The sequence below is a fragment of the Triticum urartu genome, chromosome 3A (genome assembly GCF_056163025.1).
Source record: "Triticum urartu cultivar PI428250 chromosome 3A, HENAU_Tu73, whole genome shotgun sequence".
NCBI classification, from domain to species: domain Eukaryota; kingdom Viridiplantae; phylum Streptophyta; class Magnoliopsida; order Poales; family Poaceae; genus Triticum; species Triticum urartu.
This window is the reverse complement of record NC_141875.1, coordinates 602,315,520-602,332,153: the sequence shown is the minus strand read 5'-3', so window position 1 is coordinate 602,332,153 and position 16,634 is coordinate 602,315,520. Positions and strand designations below refer to the sequence as shown.

The 16,634-nt window shown below is 42.9% G+C and overlaps 1 protein-coding gene across 10 annotated transcripts; it reads left to right on the top strand.

Moving 5' to 3' along the window:
* Positions 1–10,709: 10,709 nt before the first annotated feature.
* On the top strand, positions 10,710–15,303 carry LOC147980736 (uncharacterized). Of its 10 annotated transcripts, none has more exons than XR_015598650.1 (7): positions 10,710–11,710; positions 11,806–11,852; positions 11,988–12,186; positions 13,004–13,195; positions 13,572–13,650; positions 14,132–14,205; positions 14,320–15,303. XR_015598650.1 is itself a non-coding variant. In XM_087513518.1 (3 exons), the coding sequence occupies exons 1-3, from the start codon at positions 11,542–11,544 to the stop codon at positions 12,078–12,080; spliced, it is 309 nt and encodes a 102-aa protein (XP_087369644.1). In that variant the 5' UTR covers positions 10,710–11,541; the 3' UTR covers positions 12,081–15,303. The 10 variants fall into 10 exon arrangements, 1 of the variants encoding a protein (XP_087369644.1); XR_015598649.1 differs by having other exon boundaries at positions 13,557–13,650; XR_015598646.1 differs by having other exon boundaries at positions 13,004–13,650.
* Positions 15,304–16,634: the final 1,331 nt, after the last annotated feature.

Sequence of the window (16,634 nt, the reverse complement as noted above, 5' to 3'; positions counted from 1 at the left end):
TCAAGTCGTGCTGTTTAATTTCCCCTCACAGCATGTTCCTAGTCAATAAGAGGGCTCTTCTTTTAGATGCAACTAGCAAAAAGGCTCATGCGTTGCAACGGGAGAAAAAAACAACCCTCTCATATAAAAATCTTTGAGTAAAAATTAGTCGAAACTCTTGATTTTGTGAACATGTTTTTGTAATATAGCAAACATGCATGGGCGTTGCAACGAAAGAGGAGAAAAAATATCTTGCAATTTAGCAATTCTAGCATCAGGTGAAACCTTTATCTAGGAAATACATCCGTCCGTTGCAACGGGAGAAACGAATTCTCGCTGACATTCGATTATCTTTTGCTTTCGGGAAAACATGAATTTTTCTCCACTTAAAGAAAAGATAGTTTTTCAAAATTTGAAGTTTTTTATTAAGTTGTAACATTTTCTAAACTTAAATTTTTGAACACATGATTTTTTTTAAATAATTGTAATGAAACTTCTCTTTTCATCACAATTGTTAGTTGGGTCAGTTGGACGTGACCGGCAGGTCATGAGACCGAACCCTCCCATCGGCAAATTTTTTTGCTAGCTCTCCAGGCCTAGGCCAAAGTGCGCCACCAGGTTCCATCACATCTGTGAGCTGGGTCAGTTGGAAAGACTGTGGGTGACTGGTTGGCAGGTCATAGGATCGAACCCTTCCATCGGCAATTTTATTTTTTTGCTAGCTCTTCGGGCCTGTGCCACAGTGGGCCGACAGACTGTGTGTGACCGGTTGGCAAGTCATGGGATCAAACCCTCCCATCGGCAATTTTAATTTTTTTGGCCAGCTCTCTGGGCATAGGCCATAGTGCGCCACCAGGTGGGCTTCCTTCATTGGGCCAAAACGGATGGCAAGTAACGACATCAAATAACGTACGTGAAATTAATTAAAGCGGGACCAGACAAAGCAGGACGAAACCAAGAATATCACCTCCCTTTAATAATAGGTATAGATATAGATATAGATAAATAATGTGGTTCTAGTACAGGAATGACCGGATATCCACATCTTCTTTGAAAGCAATATTTTTTACGTCATGTTCCTTGGTGCTCCGATTCACTAGAAAAAAAAATACAAAAGAGTTGCCTGGTTAATTTCCAGAAACATGAGCGAAAACCGTTAAAAGATGCCCACACAATAGAGCATCTCGACTGACCTGGCTACCCACGAAACACACACACTGTCAAGGAGAGGACACTGTCAAGGTTGCTTACAATATCACCTCTACCCAAAGCAAGCAACTTGAGGCCCATTCAAATGAACAATACATGAGAACCCTATCGGCCTATGTGATGCACCAGCATAGCTTGACTTACCCATCAGATGGCATCATTGTGACCACGTCGGCTTGCAATGCTACAAGCTCCGACTCCACGGTTAGGACGTGTCGAACAGAAGAACATGCCGCGACCCAGCTCTTCTTGCCACCATCGTCATTGTCACACGAGTTGCAACGCCACCGGACAACCACATACAAGCGTTAGTCCCTCTGACCAAATTGGAGCAGTGGGAGAGCATGTATACCCTATTTAATCATTAGTCATCACACACTTAATTAGAAATTAAGACCAGATAAACTAAATTAGCACCAACGGGTATCTTCAACAAGTATAAATTGCTCAACTAGGTATTTTATTTCTTACTCGGGCCTTGTTTGTCACAAGGGTTTTTACAGCCCTCAAGAGGTTGGGGGTTGTATGGGATTTGGTGATCCCCTTCCCTTCACTCAACCCCCTCAAATCCCCCACACTCCCTCCAATCCCAATCCCCACATTCCCTTGCACATAAAAATATTGTTTGGCAGCTGGGGACTGCCTTTGTACTATTGGATAACCAACATAAAAACATGATCTTTGCAGCTCATCACATCATAGCAACAACGGTTCATCACAGCCACGACATAAATTTGCCACAAAGATAATTGGATAATCAAAATAGAAATGTGATCTCTGCGGATCATCACAGCAACAACTTAATTTTTGCATGACTTGGAATCAATGTCTCATCATAGCAACAACAGTTCATCACAACCATGACATAATTTTGCAAAAATGATAATGCAACAGAGTACTTGACTACTTGTGCAATAGCTCAGGAACAGTTATGTTTCTGCAGACCAAGCAATAAGGCTGGTAATTATTACAGACCAAGAAAGGATGAAAATGATGTTGTAATGGAGATGAACTGTTCTTTGGATGTCATGATCATCCAGTTTGAGTGGCCAAAAGTATCCACTTTGTTTAGTCTTGCTTCTCGGGTGCCTCAGAACCTGATGAAACAAAAAAGAGTTCAACATGCTTGTTTATACTTGAAACAACAATCAGGAAAGCATGTGCATGCAATCTACCAACTACCAAATAATAGCATGACAATGTGCAATCATTTCCTAGGAGTTTTAGATTTGGTAGTACTGGAAAAATAGTGTCAGGTTAAGCATTAAACTCGACCTAATGAAAACGAAAATGAAAGAATTTTGTGATCAGAATTTTCTTTAGCTCACCAAATAGCTGAGTATGTGAAGAGTTCCCAGTCAAGTCCAAAACAGAAGATGTGACTCTGAATACACAATAGAGATTTGGTTTAAATACTAAGTTGATACTATATACTATAATTTGATAGATACTAAGTACGTCTCGACAAATAACGGAAGAGAATGGCCTTGTGTGTGTGCGTGCGGGGTATAAAACCGGGACTGTCAGAATACAAAATACAATTTTGGTTTAAATAGCTAGAACTAGACACTATCTACAGATTTGCTTTCAGTACTAAAATAATACTAGATAATTGATGGCGCGTGTTGCTGCGCCAGTCAATTTTGGCGCTTTAATAATTGTGATTGATACAACTATTTAGAGTGATAGTATTTTTAACATTCTTATTGTTCTATCGACAATGATGATTCTCTGTAGCTTTGTTGTGTACCTTCACATGCATGAATAATGATGTCCATTGATGGGAATTTTTTACACCATGAATTCATAATTACCCAAAGTCTCGATCTGATGTCTAGAAACGCTAAATAGGCTGAGATGGTTGGATTAGTGACACTCCAAAAATAATAAGAAAAGGAGCAGAATGGTACTGATCAGTTGTCTCCATTGTGGCACAAAAACATCGTTACTAAGCTCTTGTTTACACAAAGATCACATAGCCACATCTTTACTAAACTCTTGGGAATTTGATGTAGCCCGCCACTAAACAGTTTAACGAAATAGCTAGAGTAAATAGTTAACACCCCTTTAGCATGTAATTTCTAAGCACAGCCTACCCCGATAATTATTCAAGTTGGCTGAAACACACTTAGCTATGACTTAATCAAAGACTTTAAACTTGCATCATGTACATCTAAAGTAAAATTATATAACAATAAACCAGCTTCGACGATAGTAGCTACACTTGTATTAACTGAAAATCATATTGAACAATCACAAGCACACAGGCTGTCTCCCATACAGAGGTCAACATAAACTCGCCATTGCTTTGCTCAGTTTGAAACAAGGTAAGAACAAAGTTTGATAATTTCCCTCAAGAGTTGAGAATAACTAATCCCATATTGTACCTGAGTTTGGTCTTGTTACGCAAAGACTTCAATTCATCTTTTGGTGACAAGACAATATTTTACTTGGTTGGATTTCCATAACAGGCTAATGTTCATCAGGGAAATCCATGTAGAAGTCATGTTATTTCGTTCAGTTTCATTAGACGTTTTTAAATATGAGAAAGCACATGGTTTAGTCGACACTGTCGTAGATCTTCAGGGTACAAAAATGGCAACAGTGAATGCATCCATGAATGATCAGGATTGAAAATGACACTGCAATAGATCTGCGATGAAATTTCTGTGAAACAAGTAAGACATGGCACAAAACAATGGCAACAGTGAGAGCATGCATGGATAAAATAAAAAGTGTGCTTTTTGGTTTAGCTGTAACACCGAATAAGTGGCCATCAATTTGCTTATGCTTGTACAGCGCTCCACTACTTTCATTCAAGACCTTCAGGGTATCTTGAGCTATATTGACATTTAGTCCCTCCCTTTCTAAGTATAAGCACTTTTAGAAATTTCCATATGGACTATACGTACAGATGTATAGACATATTTTAGAGTGGAGATTCACTCATTTTGCTCCATATGTAGTCCCTATTGGATTATCTAAAAGGTCTTATACGGTATTTAGGAACGGAGGGAGAAGATAACTATAGAGAGTTCACTGACCAGTTAAGCAATTGCAAGTCTCCATTCAACAGCAAGGACATGAGCAGCTTTTTGTGCAAGTATTGACTATGAATATAATCTTATACTGTTAAATTTTATAATTTGAAATAAGCTGGACAGACAATATTCAGAATTTATAAAAATATGGTGGACTGGTATTGGGACTCGGAGTCTCGGACTGGGAAAAGAGAATTATTAGAATATATACTCAGCATGCATGTATTACCATGAAGAATGGGCTGACATCTTGGGCAACCACTCTACAGTTCCATAGGAAAGGTACGTGTAGAAATTAGATGATCATACGGAATAGCTCTCCTGCAATGGAATTTTTAGCACACCAGATCAATAAGAAAACTTAGTTTGGATCTAAGATCACAATATATTTCTCGCGGTGATTTTGACAACAAATTGGTAGATGAATTATTGGACAGAGCAAGTTAATACAAAGTTCCCTTCCATCCATTAGATTCAGACATGAATGATTTAAGGTTTGAAGGGGTCGTCTTACAGATGGTGTCCCATCCAGCAGCGCATGAACAAGGTAGGGCTGTAAGGGAATGGATGACCATTGTAGCTCGCACGGCTCGCACACGCCGTCACTTGCGGCCACCGAGCGGGGTCGCCGTTGCTGGGAGGTGGTAGGCATCGGCGAGGAGGATATGACCTGGAAGGCCTGCTGGTGATTATATACGCGAGCCTGGAAAGGAAGAAGGTGAATCACAATAGTAACTGACCTGCAATTATCATCGCACATCGATTGCCAGTAATGACCTGCAGCAACTGCGATTTACGTTGCCAATAACTGGCGAGTCGACAACGATGATGACGGCGTTGCCGCCCTCTCTGAGAGCGCTACCCTGTCGCTGCGTGGTCAGACCGCAGGCCTACATCACATCAACCCAATTGGCCCAAAATCACAGGAGATGTCCGATTTAGTTACCGGAGCAGCAGCCCATTCCTGTTGAGCAGGTTAGTGGTCAGCTTACAAAGCCCATGCGGGATAAGAACGAGATCTAACGGCCAGAACACCAGATCATGCGGCTGAGAATCCTAATGACCTGAGAGGGCTCTGTTAGTGCACAGTTTTAATGTTTCTAAATTGCCGGCCGGCGCGGCTTCGGCCCGGCTGCAGGGGCGGCTTCGGCCCGGCTGCAGGGGCGGCTTCGGCCCGGCGGCAATAAACCTGCGTCTATTGCCGGCCGGCGTGGCTTCGGACCCGACAAGCCTCGAAAGCTGCGTTTTTTCCGGCTTTCTTGGCTCTTTGGCTCCTCGGCATATCCGCACCATCACCACCCTGTGGTGTCTTGATTGGCCATCCATCCCGGTGCATCTTCATCTCCGGTATGCTTCGGGAGCTGCGTTCCCTTCCAGTTTCCTGGGCCCGCCGTCATCCCTACTGCTCCGGTCCCAGTGGCCCGGATCCGCGTTTCTTCCGGATCCTGGCTTATCTGGGGCTATGGTCACCATCCATCCCCACTTCATTCCGCGCAACCACGCATCCTTGTCCTCCTCCGGTGTTCGCGCACCCGGCGATGCTTGATGCCTTCTTTGGCACCGCGCATGGCTCCCCTTCCTGCAGTCGCACCACCAACCTACATCCGATGAACTCCTCTTCGGCTCGTGTTCCGACGGCTTGGGATTGCTTGGAATTGGCCAGAACGAAAGCCCTGCATCTTTTGCTGGCAGCGACGACACCCGCGGGTGCCGTCACCTTCCTGGAGGCGTTGTCATGGCCGTTCGGTGCCCCTCTTCGAGCATCAGGGGAAACCCTAGGTCCGGGTTTCCGGATCGGGCAATGACGGCGTCTCGGTGTCGTTCTCCTTCTTGAAGGCGTTGTCTTGGTTGCTCGCAGCGCCCTCGGTGCGGGCTTCGGAGTTTTGGTCGCCTAGTTGTAGATTTGTTTGCTTCTCTGGTCAGGGAGTTTAGCCGTGTTCTTCTTTGTTTGGGTCGTGCATCTTTCATCTCTTTGCCTCGGGCACCATGTTCACGCCCCTTGCGTCCGTGTCATGTGTTGTATCAACTCCTGTAATCATTCTTACTTCTTCTATCAATGCAATGATACGCAAGCTTTGTGTATTTGAGAAAAAAATACTAAAATAATATCTACAGCAACCATCGTTTTAAATAGCTAGAACTCTGACCAGCAGAATACACAATACATCATGCAATTTAAGAGGCTATGCTTAGTAAGAAAATTTGTCACAAAATAATTGGTCGTGAACTGTACAAGAGCGACAAATTTCTGAATACATTGTTACTATGACAATTTTTGTCTATTTCTTGTAAAGAAAAATCATGCAATTTTTGCCGTGCTCATATGCTAATATGATACACAGTGCTGAATCATTTTTTAAAGCATGCAAGTGCAAGTAGTTGCTAATGGGTTTATATGCCCGTGTCCGTGTGTGCCTAATATACGTCTGCGCCCTGAAACTCCCTTTGAAAAAAGTGATGTTTGACCTGTGGTAGAGTAATACCAACTATGTACTGTGTTTGAACCTGTGTGTGCCTAATATACATCTGCATCTAATTGTTCAGTTGCACGTAGACTGAGGAAAAATCATTGACTTGCAGATAATACTAACAACTAACAGACATGAGGTAATTCAAAGCAAAATATTGACTTGCAGATCAATTTGAAAAACTATCCAAGAACCTGATAGACCCATTTTTCCCCATGTCAGCAACCTTTGTCTGTTACGACTTAGTATTGTTAGAACTATTTTTTACTCATGGATCCCTGTTGTCATTAATTATGTCTTAATATGTATTTCAAAAGGATCACACACAATTTTCTGTCCACCACCCGTCAGACATAAATGTACTATCACACATGTTTCCTCTAAATTAGTTGTGGGTGATTGACCGCACTATCGCACACGATCATGGTGGCAACGACAACTTCTGGCATTGATGAGTTTGGGGCACACTGATGATACCTTACCGACATCTAGCATCGGACCAGTGCCTTCAATGGTATGATGGATGTTGCAGTGCATCTCGCGCCGATGTGGGATGGCAGCGGACAGATCCACGCCGAGACATGGGCTGTCCCGTGATGGCCAAGACAGTGGTCTAAGCTGGGAAGAAGTCATCCCACCAATCTGTTGGTGCCTTTTTGGCCTGCCTTGGAGTATTGGCAGATGCAATTATCTAGTGAAAGATGCTTATTGGAACATAGCTTCATGTCCAGAGTAAAACTCTTGTTCTAACATTTATTGGTTGGACTCACCAGCGACGAACTTGTGACATTATCTTACAGGAGGCATTGTCTACTTGTTGTTGCGCTAGCCTTCATTGATCGATCTTGGCAACCAAATGAAACTCCTTGTCTAGGCGTCTTAGGCCGAACATGTCAATGATGACACGAGAACATTTATCCCTTTTGAAGGTGTTGTTGCGAAAGATGTAGACTTACTTTTAGGTGTCTCATACCTTGTAATGATTCGCGGATGGTTGTATTTGTTCTATACTCTGTTCAATAATTAATGAAAATTAGTTGTGTGAATCACAAGCATGCATGCCGAGGCCGGGGGTTTCAACCTCCTTTTCAAAAAGAAAATACTCGTCCAACTGACCAATACATGTCCAAGGTCAGATGGTTTCCCTGCTGGATTTTACCAGGAATTTTGGGATTTAGTTCAATGAGACTTGAAAGTTTTAGTTGATGACTTTGCTAATGGTACTTTAGATATAGCCAGGTTGAGTTATGGTATTATCACACTGTCCCCGAAACTGAAGATGCAAAACAAATTGAGAAGTTTAGACCCATCTGTGTTCTGAATGCCAGTTTCAAAATAAGCACTAAGGTGCTAATGAATAGATTGAGTAAATGTGTGTCCCCGGTGATTTCTACTACCCAAACTGCATTTGTTAAAGGGAGATATATTATGGAGGGGGGGGGGGGGTACTGCATGAGGCACTCAATTCCATTTATACATAAAAAAAGTGCTTTGATTTTCAAAGTAGACTTTGAGAAAGCATATGACAAAATAAAATGGCATTTTGTTATTCAGATGCTAAAATTAAAAGGGTACCCTGACAAATGGTGTGATTGGGCTATGAAAACTATGAGAGAGGGACATGTAGGGGTGAGAGTTAATGGCAAATTTGGTCCCTATTTTAAAACTTTCAAGGGGGCGAGGTAGGGAGATGCTTTATCTCCTCTACTTTTTGATCTAGCGGCTGATGCTCCTGCTGTTATCATGGATAATGCCAAGGAAAATGATGTGGTTAAGGGATTCCTAGGGGAAATTCAAATAAAGGGGTCAATATGATGCAATATGTAGATGACACAGTTTTTTTATTGAAAGATGATATAGACTTGAAATTTATTATATGTGCCTTTGAACAGATGTCAGGGCTTAAATCAATTTTCATAAAAGTGAGTTCCTTTTATTTGGAGAAGCTATGGGTAAACAAAACATTTGCCAGGAAATCTTTACATGCAAGATGGGATAATTACCCATGAAATATCTTGGTATGCATGTGTCAGATATTAGAATTAGAAACAAGCATTGGGCCTGGGTGGTGGATAAAATTGGAAAAGATGTAGTTGTTGGTAGGGAAAGCTCCTGGGATTTATTCCTGGTAGGATTACCCTAGTGCAAGCTTGTTTAACTATATGATGTCCTTCTATCCCATACCTACTGACATTGTGAAGAAAGCTAACTTCTACAGAGCCAGAGTGGTCTAGCCGGGAGATGAAAATGGGAAGAAGGACTATTTAATTAACTAGAAATCTTGTTGCCTCCCAAAAGAGTTCGGGGGTTTGGGGATTCTTAACTTGGATATTATGAATAAAGCCTTGTTGGCCAAATGGTTCTGGAAGATGGAGACAGAAGAAGCGCTTTAGCAGGCAGTCCTCCTTGAGAAATATGTGCCCGATAGATGCATTTCCGAGTTAAGAAGAAAGTTGGTGACTCGTAGTTCTGGTCTAGCATGTTGGAATTCAAAGATATTTTCTATAGATATGCAAAGAAAAAAATTGGAGATGGGAGTGATACCAAATTTGGGAAGATGTTTGGGTAGATGAAAAGGCCCTTAAATATGAATACCCTAGACTCTATGCTCTCTGCTTTGACCATAATATAACTGTGGATGAAGCCATTAAGAGAGGGTGGGGGGTTCAAGTTTAGAAGAACCCTCCATGGCGATTTCTTAGATCTATGGAATAATTTGAAAACTAGATGTGAGGAAATAGATATGGCTGTGGTCAAAGATATGGTGGAACTGTCCCTGAGTGCTGACAAAAAATTCTCAGTGAAATCCTTGTATAGAGAACTGATAGCTGTAGAATGCTACTTTTCACAAAAATTTCTGCGGAAAGTAAAAGTTCCTGCTAAAATTAAGGTATTCTTGTTAAATTGTGATCCAAAATTATACCGTGTTGGACTAGACGTAGTACAACCGGTGTCAGCCTCTGCGTTGACGTCGACGCGTACAAGTACAACTCGTTTACTTGTCCTCCAAGGACTTTTATGTATTGCCCTTATATATACCCATGTAGTCACACCTAAGACGGTTTGTCGTCTCGTACTTGTAATACTCCTTCTCATAATGATTGCGCCTTCGTGCGTCCGTGATTTTCTCTCGCAAGGGTTTCCACGTAAAAATCCGTGTCTCTCTGTCTCATTTATTTCTCGTTATTATCTAACAATTCTTATGGCTGGTTAATAAAAAAGTATCTTAACTAGGGATTCCCTCCTTAAGAGTGGGTGGAAATGGAGTAAAATATGTGTGTTTTGTGACAAAGATGAAACAGTTAATCATTTGATGTTTACCTGTTCTGCTGCTTCTCTCGTGTTAAGACTGCTGAAATGTACTTTTGGGTTGAGATCCACTCCCTCTTTAATAGAAGAATGCTTTGGCTTAAAACCTTTTGAGAACATGACAAAAAAATGATACTGGCTGGGATTTCTTCTCTCTTCTAGACTATCTGGAAGTGTAGAAATAGTGTGTATTTTTATTTAAAAAGATGTAGTGATCCCATGATTTTGGTGAAACTAATGTGCCATTGGATTATAGGGTGGTCTATCTTGTAGACAAAGGAGCAAAACGAAGATATGTCAGAGTTGGAAACAAAACTATTAGAACGTGTAGCAAATGATGTCTACAAAGTTTCACAAGGTTTAAGGTTCAATGTGCTGCGCTTGAACGGGTGATGTGAGCTGGTGTACATTGTGATGCTGCTTGTGCTTGGAGTTTTTTTTGAAATAGAGGTTTACCTCCGGTCTCTGCATTATAATGATGCATGCAACCATCTCTACTTTTAAGGGAGCAGTTGGTAGTCTTGCTTCCAAGTTTTTTTTAGTCCCACCTCTCACGGTTTATTTTGATACCTTCTTTCACCTCTGACTAAGCCACAATAAATTAAAAAAACCTCCTTCAAAGACCCGAACCCGCACCTATCCACATACGACCCTCAATAGACGTACGAAGGTTAATCTGCGACAAAAAAACCTACGACGGTTAACCAGCGATAGAAAAATCTGCGGCCGCACGTAGGAGCGACGAGTGCTGTTATCGAGCGAGGTCTCCCTTCGTGGCCGCCCTACATCCCTGCGCCGCCGCGCTTCAGTCGCTGCCCTCTATCCTCGCCGCCCTCCATCCTGGTCGAGGTCGCCGCCCCGCTTCACTCGCCGTCCTCCATCCGCGTCGATCCTGGACAAGGTCGCCGCGGCCCTCCATCACTTCGCCGCCGCGCTGAACACCTCGACGATCCGGCGCTGGTCCCGATCCGCTCCCCCCCCCCCCCCCCCCCCTCCGAGGATACGCAGCCGCCGCCTTCGCCGGATTCGCCGCCGTCGATCTGCCGATCCGGGCAGCGCAGCCGCCGCTACCGCCGCCGGCGCCTCGAATACGTCGCCCCGCTCGACATGGATGGCCGCCCCAAGACATGGATAAGCTCTCGTGATCCCCACCCCACCCCTCTCATCCCCTGAATCCATATCCTCCTTCCCGTCTTCATCCCGCCCACGATCTGATCAGCAAGCTGCCCATGATCCGATCCCCTGGTTTCTTATCCGGTTATCCACCTCTCTTGTCTCGCACGGGCGTTCTAGCAACCCCCATCTTCGGTGTGGCGACGATGCTGACGTCGTCGCGGCCTCCCGCAATTCTAGGCTCGGCCTTCCTCGACTCCATGCGCGGCTGACGAGGTGGTCTTCTCCAGAGGTGGTCTGCTCGTGCTCTCCTAGTCCTCCTGAAACGACGAGGGGTAGTGCCGGTCGTGGCTCAGCAGGATAGCATAAGCTTGCCCTTGTTCTTTTGTGTTTGAATCAGATTTGCTGGTTCTTAGTTTTACATGCACCTATCAATCTTTCTTCTGTATGCAGGTTACACACCTGATGATGTTTACGGCGAGGCGCAGGAACAAGCAGAGGCCGAGGAAGTGTGGGCACACGCGAGGAAGGTTCAGCAGGCTGCAGAAGTTGGGCGACGCCCGGAGCGCCGCGCCAACGCATGTGTGCGTGGTCGGTGGGTTGGCCAAGATCTGCATTCTACACATCTTCAAGTATTGTAGTAGTATGCTAATTAGGCTTAAGGCATCTGCGAATGTGACCGACAGGTGGAATACTAGAATGCCTACATAGGGAGCACACTGGATGGGTTAAGGTCAGTCGTTCTAACGAATTCCACCAAGAATTTTCATGAAACCTTCAGAGATTAATTCCTCTTTATTTGGTAAGTTACTTAAATGTGTCACCAGATTAAGTGAACCGCTGACTTAAAGTGTTTCTGTTTGCTTAGATTGATGAGTCAAACAAGAACAATACTTCTCTTAATCAGTTGAGGGGCAGAGTTGTGGTCTTTGATTGTGAAGATGATTGCAACCAAAACTGAGCTACATGGATCTCCACTGCAGGGTCTTGACATTCTGAAAGCAAGGCACTAACTGAACTTCTGTTTTTCATCCTTATATATCTGCAGTAAAAAATAGCAGTTCTAGGTAAGGGAGGTTCTTTGCATTGGTTCCCTTCCTGTATGGTGTTCTTCCATCCATTTCCTTCCTTCTCTATAGTCATGTTTGTTATCAGTTCGATTACTGCGATAGACATGTATATGCGGATTGTGGTATAGTTCTAGGTAAAAACGGAGCAGTTGTTCACTTGTTCTATAACAGTCGAAAGGGATTTCCAGTGAAACTCTAGGTATGTAGCTGTGTTTTATTTTGAACCAGTAATAATACTAGAATGATTTCCTGGCCAGGACAAATTGACGTGTGTGAATACCATTAAACTGCTATGATAAAATATTTAGTCTAATAAGAGTAAAAAAATACGATTTTGGGGAAAGTTTTCATATCCCAATCGTGGTACATTAAGATATTGAGTACCTTATACATGTATTGAGTACCTTACTTTCTTGTTATAGTTGATCTGCTGATGGTGCTTCACTACAAATTACTGGAATTTTGTGGGCACTACTAACGATAATATCATTCTTTCCGCGAGTTGTGGATACAATATTGAAGGTTACAAGTCTATAAATCGGCCGCCTACCCATTTTCTGTTATTTAGTTACCAGTTTAACTCATAAAACTAAAGTATGATTGGTGCTCGAGATAATGTTGTTGCTAAGAATTCGAAGGTACTGCATTTCTCTCATTTTTGTCACCTGGCAAAATGTTCTCCCATTAATAGACTTGTAATTCAGTTTCTGTTGTCACTAGATTTTTTTTGTTAAAATTGTAGTTTGCAAGGAAACTGTAATGTTTGATTTTTTTTAATTTGAGGTAAAGCTAATTGTGTCTTGCATACACTCAGGTTTTTATTTGGGTCTGGTTGAATAACTCATATCAGGCGGCATGGAGCTAATTTGACTCCTAAAGCCAGTAAGAGGGTTCCTTGGATGGTCAATAAGGGGATGATGCCAATTAGTCTGGATTCTGGAACAATGCTAACATTCAAATCCTTGAACTTGTTGGTGCATCCGTGCTTTGAGAAAAAAACAGTTAGGTATGCTTCTCAGTTCTCACTACCTCCGCGTGAAAACCAAAATTACAAATCCTTATTTGTTATTTCCAACTATATTTTGTGGCTGCTTGGACAATATTTCCGTTGCTAACTTCCTTCCTTTGAATGACTTGCCAATGATCTTTCACAATTTATAGCGTTTTACTTTATTTCTGTAACTGATATCATTTAAATTCAGTTTGTTTTAAAGGTTCACCATGTTTCTTTAACAAAATTTATCCAGTGAATTGGTATGTCTGCTCCACTGGGCAGCAGCTGCAACCTTTCAACTTTGGCTCTTGCACCATTGTTTCATATGTGTATGCTCTATTTTCCTGTCAAGTCATTTGGTCTTTATATTCAGCTTGTGTTTGTCAAGAGCTTATTCGGTCAAAGGTTATAAGAGATATGACATTGCCGTTGTTGCGCTAAGGGATACGGGGTCATGAAAAATCAAGGTTTGTTCGTGTTTCCCACCAATTGTTTTGTTGTACACCCTGTTCTTACTACTTGCATGTGACAGTCCGAGCAGCAGGCAAAATTCTATTTCTTCTTCTAGATTGCTATACCATTGTGCAAGAATCAGAATACCAATGCAAATGTGCCTTTTCAGTCCATATTTAACAATGACAAAAAATTATTTTCCTTTTGTTTCCGTTTCACTTGTGTCTGCACCGGAGAATGTTCATCCTTGCCTTCCATCACCGGAGAATATTCATCCTTACCTTCCATCACTTGCTCTACTGTAACAATGCTAATTTCTCTGCCATCTAATTGCTCCATACACTTAGTTTGTTTATATCTAGAGTTCACATAGGGGTTAGTAAACAGATAGTCTTTTTTAATCAAACGGCCATGCAGGTTTGAGCAAGCTCAAAGTAGGCTGGGGGATGACCAATGATTATACTGATGCTGGTCAAAGCCATATTTTTTATGCAGGTCCTAGCAAGCTCATCGCCCACATAAAATATTCCTTGATGGTGGTCCATATTTTTTTGTACATATTTAGCTCGGTATTCGCCCAAACACTTTAACTTGTATATCATAAGAAAGAAAATGTTCATTTTTTACTCGAGAAGCAGTAAATCTCTTGATTACTAAAATTGTCAGACACCTTTATGATTCAGAAGTATACTTGTCTACGATCGCGGCCGCCCATGCATTCGAGCCACCAGGACCGTTAAGGAGACCTTGCAAGGCAATACTTGGGCGCTGGACTTGGGACCAGTCATTGATTTGCCATGCCTGCAACAGTTTTGGATGCTATGGCCACGGATTGCTGATGTTCAGCTCATGGGAGGAGCAGAGGCCCCCATAAGATGGGCGTGGAAGAGTAGTGGCATGTTCTCCGTTCGCCCTGCATATGCCTCAAAATTCGGAGGAAGCGATGTGGTACCGTACGCGGACGTCACATGGAACTCAAAGGCCGCCCTTCAATGTCGGTTCTTTACTTGGTTAGCCATGTGAAACCGTTGTTGGACGTTCGTTCGACTCACCAAGAGAGGCTTGCCCACCACGACACATGCCCCTTCTATGAAACCGACGAGACCATTAACCATCTCCACATCGAATGCACCTCCACACGATCATCGATCGGTGTCGCATATGGTGTGGTCGGCTATTGGGAATCCGGACCAAGCTCCCACTGTTGACGATAACTTGGGAAACGAAACGAGGGCCATTATTTTCTTTTTTGCGAAATGAAACGAGGACCATTCTCTCGCTCATCACTTGGGAACTTTGTAAACACCGCAATGCTATTGTCTTTGGCGGAGCAACACTTTGTGTGCTTACGATCATCAAGAAAATTGTGACCGAAGGGAGGACATGGCAGCAAGCCGGGCTACTCAAGGGTAGGTGGGTTAGTAGAGAGTAGTCAATCATTGTGGCCGATAGATGGTGGGCTACCGTGTACTAATATATGATTAGCACACTCTCCGTGAAAAAGATGTATATGTATAATCTGGTCTTTTCTCTATTTGTGATTTTCCGCACTAAATTTTTTGTGGACCTTGGATCGTGCCGAGTCGGCTAGAAATGCTATATCATCAGTACCTTAGGTATTATTTTCATTTATTACCAATACATTAAAGACCCAGTTGGTGATGCTATATGTCATTTCTGACCATATGAGCGAACGCACGTGAGGTAAATTGCATGAGTAAGCAGTTCATATTTTTTACATAAAGTCGTATAATTTTTTGATTAGGATACAAGGGTAAATGCGTTGGTTGATTGTGTCAAGAGTTAATAACGAGCATGGTGGTGTATCAGTCGCATGCCCAACACTGGATATGATATTTTTGTTTCCTGGTAATGCTCGACATTAAACTGTATGTCACAACGTGACAATGGCTCATGAGACGTCCGATATGCCTTCTTGGCTCGGGAGCGTCACGGTGCACACCTCGTCGCCCTTGATGGCGGCAACGGACCGAAATGAATACGGGGAAGGGGATCAGTGCGGAGAGCGGGGTAGTTGGCGGGGGATTCCTCTTTACCGATCCGTCAGGAAGTATGGTGGGAAAGAGAGGGGGCGCCATGGCAAATGTGAGGTCGGCGTCATCCAATTTTTAAGAAGTGGACTCCAGCGAGAAGTGTCTAGCTACGGTGGGAAACCTAGCGGGAAATGGAGGGTCCAACAGGAAAAGAGAAGGGTGCGTCGTTGGGAGGTTTTTTTTTATGAAACCGTGTTGGAGATAACATGACGGATAGTTCGAACAACCACATTTCTCTCCCAAATATAGGCCGGCTTTCTAGGAGCCCGGACTGTCCATATAGTTCCATTTTGTGGAGCCCGCTAGGCGTCATTTAATGTTCGAACTTGTTCGAATGTATGAGGGAGAAATGAGATTTGACCTTGAAGACGATCCTAATTATTTAGTTGATTCATTTATATGCATTATAACCCGTAGCAACATAAAATATCAGCAAACAAAAAAGAATTAAATAAAAAACACAAAATTAAATGAAAAAGAAATCATAAATACAAACCCCCCCAACCTTTTAATACCGGTTGGTGTCACCAACCGGTACTAAAAGGCTCCTTGCCCCACGAGCTGTCTCGTGCCACGTGGTTGCCCTTTAACACCGGTTCGTGCTGAACCGGTATTAAAGGGGGGCCTTTAGTGCCCATACTTTAATGTTGGTTACCGAACCGGCACTAAAGGGTCTTACGAACCGGTGCTATTGCCCGGTTCTGCACTAGTCTTATTAAAAGTTCACAGAGTAGCACAAAGTCATAAAAGTATTACAGCTCGCAAGCGGAGCAAAGGAAATAAAAAAGAAAAAAGTACACGCTGAGAAACACAACCGGTATGGCAATATGTATGATATGACTCCTAGAGTCCTATCCTGCTATGCGGCCGCCATCCGAACCGGTTGAATATAGCCCATGCTATCATTTTCCACTGGTTGCATCCAGTAACCAAAGGCTCTCTGG